This window comes from Cynocephalus volans, chromosome 5 (genome assembly GCF_027409185.1).
Source record: "Cynocephalus volans isolate mCynVol1 chromosome 5, mCynVol1.pri, whole genome shotgun sequence".
NCBI lineage: Eukaryota > Metazoa > Chordata > Mammalia > Dermoptera > Cynocephalidae > Cynocephalus > Cynocephalus volans.
In genome coordinates, this window is record NC_084464.1 from 79,106,654 (window position 1) to 79,119,836 (window position 13,183).

Sequence of the window (13,183 nt, forward strand, 5' to 3'; positions counted from 1 at the left end):
TGTCTGCTGAAGTAAAGCAGAATTTCAATCCCCACTCCAGACTCGCCAAATTAGCATCTGCATTTTAATGTGATTTTCATACACATTAGAGTGTGAGAAGCATTGATTTAGACTTTGGCCCACATTTGACCCTTGTCCTCCTCCCTGAACAACAGAGGTGAGGAGACCAGACCAGCAGTAACAGCTGTACCAGGAACAGGTCTGCACCCAAGGATCCATGCAGATGCTTCTCACCATTCCCAAGTCCAGCCTGCACAGGAAGTCAGCCACTAAAGATAGGCTGCTGGTAAGAGAGGACATAAGGGACTCCTGCAAGCTGTTCTGCAGGGTGAAAAAGGGAGGGACAGGAAAGGGAGGAAAGCAAGTTCCTGGATTCCAAAAACCACAGTTTGTCTAGGTGCTACTTTCCCCTTTATTTAGCACATAGCTTTGCCAGGGGACATCTCTTTGCTGACCATTTTTCCCTTTGCGTTTTGCCGCGCATTAAAGTGTCACTATCTAAAACTCCTCCATGAACTAGAAAGTTTAAGTTGTCAGGGACTGAATGTGCTTGTTTTTCAACAGTTTCTGGCAGTTCCCTGCTTTTATGGTGTAGTCATGGTGAAACCTGAGTCATCTGAAGATGGTGGCAGTGCCAAGGACTTGGGGAAAGGAGCTGAAGACAAGCCAGGACCCTGAGGAGCTGGGGATCAGTGACTGTCAGGCACCACCGGCCACTGGCCTTCATTCCCACAGGAGAGCTACCCCAACCCCGATTATATTTAGATAGATTGCTCCAAACTCCACAGTTCTAATGAACACTTTCTGTAGCAACTGTGTTTAGAGACAGCCAAAAGTATAAAAGCATTTGCCCACATAATTGTTTCTCAGAGTTCCAAGTAGCAACACCTAAGTTTTGCACGTGCCAAAATTTTTCTTTTTTTTACGTTGAGAAACCATAATATTTTTCTGGAGAGGAAAGCAATATACCTCAATTTTTATTTTAAGGAAAAAAAAAAAAGTTTTTCTCTGTCCCAATTCATACACCACCAGCACATCAAACAACTCCCCGGAAAATACACCCCTGTTTGGTGTGTATGTGTGTGTGTGTTTGCCGTTTCTCTAAAACTGACTCATAGCCTGGAGGACAATGATTGATTTTTTTCCACTTCGCATCGCTGCTATGAATTTCTCCTCACAAGGATGGGCCTGTTCATTCGCTCTGGGCATCACTGGTCGAGCGCTAGTGTAAACAGCCCCAGGGCCCGGGTGGCCCAGGGAAGCGGGCGCCCTCTGTGCTCCGCGGGGAGCAGGCACGGCGGGGCCAGGTTGGGCTGACCGCGCTGAGAGACCTTCTAACCCTCCTGGATCGGCGACGTTTGCCAGAGCAGCGAGAAGCGCCATTGTGATGAGGGTGGGAGGGTGGAGCCACCTAGTCCTGTCTCAGTTTAGATCTCTCGCTCCGCTCTTAGGCGCGCCCATTTCAGATTGCTAAACTCGAGTCAGGAGAAAAAAAACTCAGGGAGGCGGTGGCAAGCCACACCCCGCGGTGCCCGCGAATTTCCCCGGCCGCCGCGGGCCGTCCAGGCAGACGCCGCCGAGATGCAGGGCCCGCTGCTGCTGCCCGCCGCCCACCTTCTCTGCGTGTGCGCCGCCGCGCTGGCCGCGGCCCCCGGGTAGGAGCGCGTGGAGCGCGCGGGCCGGGCCGCCCTGCCCGCTGGGGCCGGGGCTGCGGGAGGTGGGCGCGGCCGGGCGGCAGCGGGTGGGAAGCGGCCGCGCGAAGGCGGTCTCCGGGCCGGCGCTGGCATGGGGGTTCGACCGTGTGTGGCTTCAGCGTGGCTCTCCATGGGACAGTTACGTTCTCCACCCATGAGTTTCAGCGTCTCTCTGGCCATAGAGAGTGTCTAAGGAGAGTCATTTTATTTTTAGTTCATGTGGCCTCTGCCTTTTGCTCTTCAGCGTTTTGCTCCTAAGTAACGTGCCTTCTCTCAAAGACACATGATACATTTTTTTTCTAAACAGGATATCTGAAGGTTGACATTGCCAAAGGGTGGCTGGGGCGACTGAAGTATGGCTTTACGTGTGGACATTGTAGGAAGATAACGAATGACAACACCCAAATAATGGAAAGCGCCCATTCCCAAAGATTTTTGCAGTTGAGCCCTAACCCCTAGCTTGGGCAGAGAAAGTGAGGCTTTAGTGATTTTTTTATGCTCTGCTACACCTGGAATTTTCACCACTGGTAGATTATTGTCAGATGGTGTATTTCAATCAATGGTATTGGTTAAGTGACTTTTTTCCCCCCTTGGGTGAATGCCCAGGGATAAAGGTTTGAGTAAGAAACAGGCAACATCCTAGGTTTTTTGTTTTTTCTTTTTTAATCTCAAGAAAATAATGACGCTAGGATGAGGTCGTCCTGTAAAGGAGAAGTTTAGAGGCTTGTACTTCTCTGCAATAACTTCAGCATGCCCCAGTGTAAGCCATTTATTTATACTGTGGCTCCTCCTGTGCAGTTTGTGGTTTATAAAATGGAAATAATTACACAGGCCTTCCTCTAGGAGTGGTGCATGAATTACCGCATTAAAATTGTTAATGGGCATTATTGTTGTTTCAGTGCAGTTGCTAAAGACAGCGGTGGGCAATGTTTATTGGAACTACAACTGGCATAGTATGGAGAGTCCATCTCACTATCTATGAAATTTCAGGGTCATAAAAGAAAGGAGCTATGAGGATAAGAAACTTTGTTTTTCCCTTGTTTGGAACTCTTTAGGCCCCAGTTTCTGGTGACAGCCCCAGGGATCATCAGGCCTGGAGGAAATGTGACTATTGGGGTGGAGCTTCTGGAACACAGCCCCTCACAGGTCACGGTGAAGGCGGAGGTGTTTAAGACGGTATCAAACCTCACCGTCTCTGTCCTGGAAGCAGAAGGAGTCTTTGAAAAAGGTAAGATAAACTGAGATGAGTCTTCCCTTTCTTCAGGAATAGCTGGCATATGTTACTAAAGCCATGTGTGAGTAGAATAACAGAGAAGCCACAAATTTGTGGTGGCCTACATAATACACCTTAATTCTCACGGGTGTTCTTCCAAGTGGAGATTCAGAGACCCAGATTCTTTCCATTTTGTGGCTCCATCATCATCAACATGTTGTTCCCAAGACTGCAGGGGAAGAGCATGGAGTTTCTCATGTGTGAAGCTTTTATGGGTGAGCCCTGGAGTGCTCATGCCACTGCTGCTCATATTCAGATGGCAAAGGAGGCTAGGAAGTGGAGGTTAGTGTGCACCCCACAAGAGGAAACAGGCGTAGTTAAAGGCTGATCTCTGACACCTATTTATTTTATGCTTTACTAAATGGGATTTTACTAAATAGGCCTGTATGGTAGGAAAAGAAGTGCTAACAATAATTAAAATCCAGTTTTATGGACTATTTCTTAATTTTTAACGTAATAGGAAAAAAAGAAAAACATAGAGTGAAAGTGGTAGCTAGTTGTAAAAGAGCCTACATCTCAAGTTTTGAATTTGGGTTCTAACCTGGCCCAGAATTAACTTGGGCCGATGAATGTCTTCTTTTTTTTTTTTTTAAATTTTATTTTGTCGATATACAATGTAGTTGATTATTGTGGCCCGTTACCAAATTCTTTTTCAATACTAAAGGAAAAACAATATATAAGTTTAAGTACTTAACCTTTTTTCATTAAAATGAACATTTACTGTATTTTTTTTAAATTTCAAGAACAATATATGCTCAGTGCTAACAACTTGATAAACACTGTAAATAAATGAAAAATCACCTGTAGTCCTACTACCCAACTATAAACACTATTAACTAGAAGCATGTTTAGATGTTTAGTCAGAGGCTAGAAATCAAGGCATAAATTCCTACAATGTTAAGAGTTATCTTTAAAAAAAAATCATCTAAGGGCACGCAATGATGGGTGGATGAGATGCCACAGCAGTTCATTACATAAAAGTTCATGCTTTACCAACATGGAGAAATTAACATTATTACGAAATGAGATAAAATAAAAGTTTATCTACATCTGTGGTTCTTCTCCCACTGGCAGCTGACTGACTGGGTGGGTAAATTTGGGATAGGAGGCAGGAAGAAGTGGTGTGTACAGGGGCCAGGCCACTTAGTCCCTCATAGGAGCAGTGACAGGGAAGTGGGAAGTGGGAAGCCTTGTTTCCTTAGAGAGGAAGTGTAGGTTGGCCCGTAAGATCTGAGTTTGAATCCTAGCACTACGTGCTACTAGTTATGTGATCATAACTGCTCTGAGCCTCAGTTTCCTCACTTGTAAAACGGAGATAATAAAACTGACTTCCCAGGGTAGTTATAAAGTTAAAATCAGTATGTAGTACCTAATAGGCATGCAATGCACAACAACTGCTAATATTCAGTAGTAATAATACTGAAGAAGATGATATAGAAAGCATCATTTCCTTTTTTACATGGGGGCAGACCTCAACTTTCATTTTGAACTATCATTTCTGAAAATGAATATGATAATAGCTAAAGAAAATATTGAAATACAAAAACACAGGAGATAATTCTTAAGATAGTTCTACATTTATTATTTATTCATTAAGAATTTATAATTTTGGCTCTTCTAGTGTGGCAGTTTTACTGCAATGCAGAGATCCAGAATAACATGGGTGATTTGGATAAATATTTGGACTTTGCTTGGACATTTACATAGTCTTATTCTAGAATTTCTCTTGTTACTGTCTTTTCTGCAGTCTTCTTCATCAGTTTCTCTTCTTTCTCTTTTCTGAAACAAATAGTACCTGCACGGGGGGCACATGTTGTTGTGGCTTGGTTTTTAACCCTGTTCTCGGATTTTTCTTTTGTGGGGAGAGTCCCTCATAAGCCCCTGGGAAGGCTCAAGTGGTCAAGACAGGGTTGGGCAACACTGTCTTGGGAGCAGAATGGATCTTTGAGAAGGAAGGAGGAAAAACGCTCCTTCTTTCACAGGCTGTTTTTGACTCGATATACAGTTTCAGTGAAAATACCATCGCTAGGAGCATTCTCTTTCAGAGAATGTTAGGGTAATATCAGAGGCTGGGCGTTATTGTTCTCAGAGCAGATGCTTCCTGTAATGTTAGGGCCTAAGGATCAAGACATTTCTTCCTCTTCGTCCTCACATCCTTTGCTTTATCTAGCTTCTCCAGTTGTAACTATGTAAATTAACGAGGATTTCTGAATGAGCGGGGTCTGGATCTTAATAGGATGCATGTTTGTTTTGTTCCAGTCATGTAAATACAAACAAATAAATACATTTTAGATCTGATTGTTTCATTACTTTCTCATGAGGGCCCCAAGAAAAGATTGGTTTTAAAAAAAGACTTATCATCTAGAAGAGCTGGGTAAGGAGGGGGACTGTTTTTGAGTGCCTTGTTTCTAGCAGTCCTGGGCTTCTTTGACATATCCAGTGTAGGGGAGTGTTTCACCATAACCAGAATGTACTTCTGGCTTAATTTGTCTCAGATATAGTAATAACTAAAGGATTCAAATTGCAGAATATGCTTTAATAGAGGCATAAAAGTATGGCTTTTCCTCAGGGAAGAGTTAATTTGTTTAACAGATATGGGGAAAATTTAATTTACATTTCCACCCTTGAGGCCAGCAGCATTGGTTGTGTTACAGTTATTCATCTTCTAATACATTAATTCTACATTTATTGGGGATTGATTTTTTTTTTTTTTTTTTTTAGTTTTTACTTTTGGTGAACGACAGCCCTTTAGTGTTTCTGCTAAACTTTGCAGATTCTGTAAAGGTGTATTAATGCCTCTTTAGTGGTGAGATTCAGATATTGAAGTGTCTTTGTCATTATCTCCACTATCACCACCATCATCATCTTCATCAGCATTGTCAGCATTATCCCTGTAGTAAATAGAACCAGGTTCATAATCTTTTCTTCCTTTGTATTAAAGAATTAGTTAAGTAAATGTAGTGGGCAAAGCAGAGTAAAGCAGCTATCAGCGTTTGAAATCAAGTCAGACTATAATGCTGGGTGGAGAGTGAGTGAGCCTGTCCCCTTATTGGTTTTTATCTCTTTCTTTGATGTAATGTCCTGGAGTTTCTTGCCAAGTCCAGAAAAAAAAAGTTAAGAACATTTGAATTCACAGGTCATAAATGATAATTATCTTTTCATCTGTTAAGGCATATGAAATAATTGAATTATTTTTGATGTCCTTGAAACCATAATTTCTGTTTTATTTTCTTGTTTCTTTCTACAGTGTGAAATTTCATTTGTAAATTTTCAGTATTTTTCCTGAACAAGATTTACTTCAAATAATAAAGTAGCCTTTCCCCCCATTAATGAATTTATTGTCACTGGTTTCACATAAACCTGATTAAAGGAAAAAAATAAAATAAAAAAAGACCTAAAACTGAAAATACCAACTGAAAAATTTGGGACTCTGCATGAGCATCTCCTTGCTGGTCTGGAGGCACTGTTTATTTACTTGCGATGCCAAGCCCACGTGCATCTTTTCTTTGAGATATTGAGATGGGACATCCTTTATAGATGTGTCTATATTCTTTAATAACTTGCTTTTTTCTTTTTGCCCTGAAATCTTAGAGTGTTTGCTTTCTATATTTTAAGAATTAAAAATCTGCTTTGTTCTTTGTTGTCTTTCTCACTTTGACAATGAGGGATTTTATTTTCTGTCTTGGTCTAGTAAGGGTGGGAAATTTTAAAAATTTGTGATATTAGCTGAAAAGCTTTTTAAAAAAATTACTCAATTCAATTAAGATGGCTTTCTGGTGGAAACAAAGCTTGTGAACATACGTTTCATGCCTTGTAGATCTAAATCAGTCTCAGTTTTTATGAAAGATTAATTAGTGTAGTGTGTGGGCAGATCTCCCAGGGCAGGTTTTCACAGGCTTTGCCAGTAGAACCCAGTCTGAACTTGCAGTTACCTGAGAATTATTTTTAAAGGGTGTAGGCTCTTCATTCACATGTCTTTGGTGGTGCCTAAGAATAAAGGACCATAGTGTAACCAGATGTGCTTGGGCTCTGGAGCCAGGCTACCTGGACGCAGGTGCTGACCATTCCACTTAGTGGGTAAGGCTGTGGGCAGTCATGATCTCTTGCGGCTTCAATTTTATCATCTGAAAATAGATTTCTGCCTTATATAATTATATGGTTATTGTGAGGATTAAATGAGGTAACGTATTTGAACTACTTAACACGTATGTGTTTTTCAAGAAAATGGTAGCTATAGTTATGAGAAGAGAGTAACAAAACTTATGTCAAATATGTCAAAGGCAATTATTTATCACCTGTTGGGATGATCTTGAACAGGGAACTCTATAAAGAGCACATCACTAGGAAGGAATGGGAAGGGATTGTTTTTTTTTTTTTTTTTAAATTTATTTTTTTAAAAAATTTTATTTTGTCGATATACATTGTAGCTGATTATTGCTCCCCATCACCAAAACCTCCCTCCCTTCTCCCTCCCCCCCTCCCCCCAACAATGTCCTTTCTGTTTGCTTGTCGTATCAACTTCAAATAATTGTAGTTGTTATATCTTCTTCCCCCCCCCCGGTTTTTGTGTGTGTGTGTGTGTGTGTGTGTGTGAATTTATATATTAATTTTTAGCTCCCACCAATAAGTGAGAACATGTGGTATTTCTCTTTCTGTGCCTGACTTGTTTCACTTAATATAATTCTCTCAAGGTCCATCCATGTTGTTGCAAATGGCAGTATTTCATTCGTTTTGGGAAGGGATTTTTAACGTGATAAGTATTGAATTTCCTCATAGTGCTGGCGACGTTATACACAGTATTTAATTTCAACAACCCTATGAAGTAGGCACTTTTCGTTTGGAGATAGGAAACTGCGGCTAAGAGAAACCATTAATTTTCTTGATTTAACCCAGATAGTAAATAGTGAAGTGTGAGTGTGAAATTAGTTCTGTCTGAGGTCCAGAGACCATGAGGTTTTCTCCTGCCTTGAAAAGAATGATTTTTTTTTTTTTTTCTTCGTCTTGGGGTATTGTCATTTTGTTATGTAGTCATCTTCCTCTGAAATCATTTTCACATTTGCTTGCAGTAGTTTAGACCTGGATCTACTGAAGTCTAATTTGGATCTAAGAATTACAAGGTGAAATGCTAGCTCTCCTCTTAATTTACTTCGAGCATCATAGAGTTTTAGAGCTGGAAGGGACCTCAAAGATAAGACAATTCAATCACTTAATGTATGGCTGAGGAGACTGAGGTGAGGCATGCTGTTTGGGGGACTTGTCCAAGGTCAGATTGCTTATTGGTGACAGAGCTGGACACAGATCTCAGGTCTCCAAATTTGCAGTCCAGTGCTATTTCCATTATACTCTAGGAAACTTTCCTAACGTATGAAAAACTATGTAAGGCCTAGGATATATTTGCAAATGTTGATTTTTCTGATATGGAGGAAGGTGAACTGAGGAATTTAAAAAGGTGTACTTGTGTATTTGTGTGAGTTTCTTATTTTAGCTCAAGGCGGTGTTGCTCTTTATGGACTAATGGTTCTGCATAAGGGGTGGGGATGGGGCTAGGAGCATCACAGGCCTTTTAAAAACTAAATTCTATTGCTGTGTTTCTCAAAGTGCAAGTCATACTTATTAAAAATGCAGATAAATGAATGGCCCCCCTAAGACATGGGTAAGGTCCAGGAATCTAAACTTTATGTTCAGCCATCACCAGAGGTGATCCTTAGCCACATTAAAATGAGAACAGCTGCCCTTCGGTATCTCACAGATTGTTCTCAACCAAGTACTGGGAGGCTTGCAAGCAAGTGGCATGCCCTTGCAAGCCTTTGATGATTCATGGCAGCTGAGAGGAGGCCTCTCCTGGACTTCTGTGTTTGCCTTCTAGGCAGACCCCAACCCTAAGTATTGGTGTTAATTTTCAGCGGTGGAGAAACATGTCTTGGGGTTTTATTGTGAATCAATGACTGGGTGAAGTTGAAAGTGAACACGCCGAAACTTTAAAGTCGAAGTCAAACATGTGCTGCTCCTCTTCTAATACTGAATGAGTCACTGTCCTAGTGACTCACTGAAGGGTTGTGGTGGAAATAGAAATCAGTTCTGTAAGAATTTGGGTGGAGTTGCTGTTGATCCTTTATGTCCTGTTAAGAGGGCTTGATGGGACTGAAACTACTTGTTACTCCAGAGACATTTCTCCCCATTAATTTATTATGCATTGATTGTTTGCTGTATGTGAAACATGAATGAATGGGGTCCGGCGGGGAGAATAAGTGGAAGGAAGGCACAGGAGGAGATTCCAAAAGGATAATATATAATATTAAAAGAGCAGAAAACTGGAGGAGTTTTTATTTATTTTTGTATAAAAAATTCAATGAGGTTTGTAAATAGTGTTTCTTGTGTGTGGCCCTGTGCCTGGTACTGTTACCTTTTACTTCCAGAGCTATACAGATGTCTATTCATAAATGTCCCGCCTCTGCTGACATATTTGGCATTTGGTGGGAACAGTTATTTCACAAACCAGAGAAGGGAAGGGTGTGCTGGAGGGAAGAGCTAATGGCTGGCAGTGGAAGTCATGAGGAGATAGGGGGTTTGTGTATGTGTTTTCCAAAAAGATGTTTTATTCTGCTTTGGATGTGAGTTTGGGGAGACAGCCAGGTGGAGATGTCCAGCAGGTAGTTTTAAGGTTGTAGCTGGAGAGAGAGTTTAAGACATTGTTTTCATAGAGGCAGACACTATTTGACATCCTGGGAATACATGAGATGCAGGAGAGAGACAGAGTTTATGGAAAGAACAAGACTGATGACAGAAACTTGGGAGGAGGAAAATAAGCCAAAGAAAGGGATGGACAATGAGCAGTCAGAGATGGGTAGACTGAAGATGCTGAGGTGTCTCAGGAGCCAAGGGAAGAAGAAGTTCTGAGAAGGAGGCTTCAATAGTGCCAAGTATCCCAGAAGATCAGAGAAGAGAAGAGGAGGGCAAAGAAAGAACACTGGTGATCCTTAAGCGAATGGTTTTAAGTTGAATGTTTGGGACAGTAGCAATTTTTAAGGAATAAATGGATGGTGGGAAAATATAATCAGAAATTATTTCACTCTTCCCAGAAATTTGGTCGTTGAAAGGAGAGAGGCAGATGGTCTCTTAAAGGGCACAGTAGAGAGGTAAAGGTGGTTATACAAGGAACAGGGGTGGATAGTTTGTGGGTCAGAAGTGGTGGGATCAGGATTAGGTGCACAGGCGAGTGGATTATCCTTAAAGAAAAACCTTCTACTTTTCCCTTTGATAGAAGAGAATGAGTAAGGGAAGAAATATTTTGAGGTATGACATTGAGATGAAAAATAAAATTGAAATGCAGTTTTAGAAAAACTTTGCCATAGTTGTCTACCTACCTCTAAAGTGCACAGATCTGGCTACCTCTTTATAGGTGGTGGGAATAGACGTGACGAGTAGTGGCACATTGGAAAGAGAAAGACGGGATTGGAGATTACACGGTGGTGTCCTGAACTGGGTCACTGCTGGATTGTGGGAAATTGGAACACAAGGGCTAGAAGTTGTACTGGTACCTGGGGCAGGTAGCACAGGGAGAAACATGTCTTGAGAAGAGAAGAGGGAAGGGTGGTTATGACGGTGGTGCGCCTCACTTGAAGCTTGAGAGAATGGGGCAGAGTTACTTTATTACTGTCATGGCTGTCAGTGTAAGAAGTGGAATTGTGATTCACCATTTCTTGGCCTGGGCTAAGATAACTGTTATACCAATAGTGTGGTGACAAGCCTTGAGGACGAGGAGGATTATAGTGGACGCTTGTCTTGCTCTATCTCTTCTACTCTTTACCTCCCTCAGGAAAATTCTATGAGTTGACTTTATTTTTCTTCAAGGCTCAGGGTGAAATTAGTCAAAGAAGATTTGGTGGAGGGAGTAGCAGTAGGCAGGTAGTGGACAAGTCCATGGGTCTTTAGTTCTGAAGAAGTGATTCATGAATTAAAATCTGAAAACCAGACTGGTAAAGGGTTTGGGAATAAACGAGGAGGTAAGTTTTTTTAAGAACACTTGTAGCTTTCTTCTGTCAGAGCAATGTTAGAAATTTACATTAATGAAAATGTAGTTGGCAGAAATGATTTAAAATTACAAACTTAAATTTCACCGAAGTATGTGTTAAATCTCCTCAGGAATGCACTTAAGACAGAGCATTTATTATTTTGAGCATTTCAAATATTTATTAGGCACCAAATTGTGTATGTCACAATGCTGAGTGACATAAATATTTGGTGACCACACAAAGTTCTTGTCTCTATGCTCTTCCCAGGGAAGCAAGTGGGCTTCATTTCCTGTGCCAACTCGAGTTGATGGTAGAGGCTGGTTGGAGTGCTCTGTCGACACTTTCAAGTCAGATCTTGGTTCACCGGATTAGAGAGTTAGATGAATGAGCTGTGTCTGCACTGGGCATGGGATGGGGGGTGTGGTATGAATGCTGCAAACAATCCTATTGGGTTGAAGAGGGATGGTGCCTACATGGCTACACGGGGGCTTGAGGTAATAGCACCTGGGATAAGGGAGAAAGATGAAAGAGTAGGTGTGTCCAGATACTAACGTGAGAGTACAGTGAGCTGTGGATGAGGGCCAGGGAGGGAATATGAAGTTGTGTTTGGACGACTGCTCTGAAAGGAAGCTGTCCTGTACTGTCCGGAGGCACGTTGAAATTGAACCCTAGCATCACCTAATAATAGTAACTACCTCATAGCATTGTTGTGAGGATTAAATGAGAGAACTCTTTAGAGGTGCACCATCAACTGTGGTAGCCACTAAACGTGGTTTTTGAGCACTTGAAATGTGGCTCATATGAATTGAGATGGGCTGTGAGTATAAAATACACACTGGATATTGAATACTTAGTAGCAAAATATGCAAAACTCATAATTTTTTATATTTATTACCTGTTCAATGATAATATTTTGAATATGTTGGGTTAAATAAAATATGTTATTAAAATTAATTTCACCTATTTTTAAATTTTCAGTGCACTGTTTTAGAACTTTTATCGCAGTACTGGTCACATAGGAAACACTCAGAGAATGTTAGCTATATTGTATCTGACATTTCCAAGGGTCAGATATTAATACCTATGCCTCCCTTCTGAGCACAAGCTTGTGGCATGAGTCCAGGTCTGTCCACTGATGACTGATTTTGGCTCGAGTGGGTCTTCAACCTTATTCCTTATCCTTTGAGGAAGGAGGAAGTCCCCTAAAAAGACCATCCCACAGGGATCAACAAAGTTGTTCTGTTAAGGGCCAGATGGTAAATGTTGTAGGTTTTGCTGACCTTATGATCTCTGTTGCATGCTCAACTCTGCCTTTGTAGACAGTGTGTAAACACGTGAGTGTGGTTGGGTACCAAAAGAGCTTTGTTTGTGGATGCTGAAATTTGGAGTCATGTAATTTTTACTTGTCATGAAATATTCTTTTGATTTTTTCCCCAGCTATTTAAAAATGCAAAACCATTCTTAGTTCGTGAACTGTACAAAAAACAGGTGTGGGCCAGATTGGATCTGCAGGCTGTATAGACTGCTGACCCTGCCATAATAAGTGCCCTGTACATTTAGCAGCCAAGAACCTTGTTTGACTCTTGGATTTTCATTTGAATTTAACTTAACCATTAATTTATCCTGTACCGTTTTATTTATTTTACTTTTAGTAGGTTTTTGTTTGACCTGTTTTTCACTCAGTGGTCTAAGTGGAACAAAATGTTATTTATGAAACATATTTATTGAGATATTTATAAGCGAGGGGAGGCAGGATAGAAAAAAAAAAAAGGACCAAAGGGGTGTTTTGTGTTGGTTGAAATACTTGTGTTTTCTGTATAGATCAAATTCACTGAATCTGAGTAATTGTTTAGCCTTAAAGTGACATTAAAGTATGAAGCAGAAGCATTCTATTTTAGGGTTTTGTCTTTCTTGAATTTGTGGTGGAAAACCCCATTTCTCCCTTTGTCCATATGCAGATCAAAGGAAATGCTGAATAATGAAAGAATATTTAATAAATTGGTAAGGATATCAAAATTTTCAGCTAAAAAAAGTGATAATAAGCTTACATTTACTTATTTTTTTGTGGCTGGCTGGTAAGGGGATCTGAACCTGTGACTTTGGGATTATAAAGTTGTACTCTAACCAACTGAGCTAATCAGCCAGCCCTAGTTTACCTTTACTACTACATATGACTGAATAGCAAAGGGCTGCCAAAAATAATT

General features: G+C 40.9%; 1 protein-coding gene across 3 annotated transcripts in view; it reads left to right on the forward strand.

Annotated features, from left to right (window-relative positions):
- The first annotated feature begins 1,581 nt into the window (after positions 1-1,581).
- Positions 1,582-13,183, forward strand: part of CD109 (CD109 molecule) — a 119,066-nt gene continuing 107,464 nt past the window's right edge. For all 3 annotated transcript variants that reach the window (XM_063097479.1, XM_063097480.1, XM_063097481.1), the window contains exons 1-2: positions 1,582-1,655; positions 2,750-2,922. In XM_063097479.1, the coding sequence (XP_062953549.1) occupies positions 1,582-1,655; positions 2,750-2,922 (247 nt within the window). The remainder of the gene's footprint in view (positions 1,656-2,749; positions 2,923-13,183) is intronic.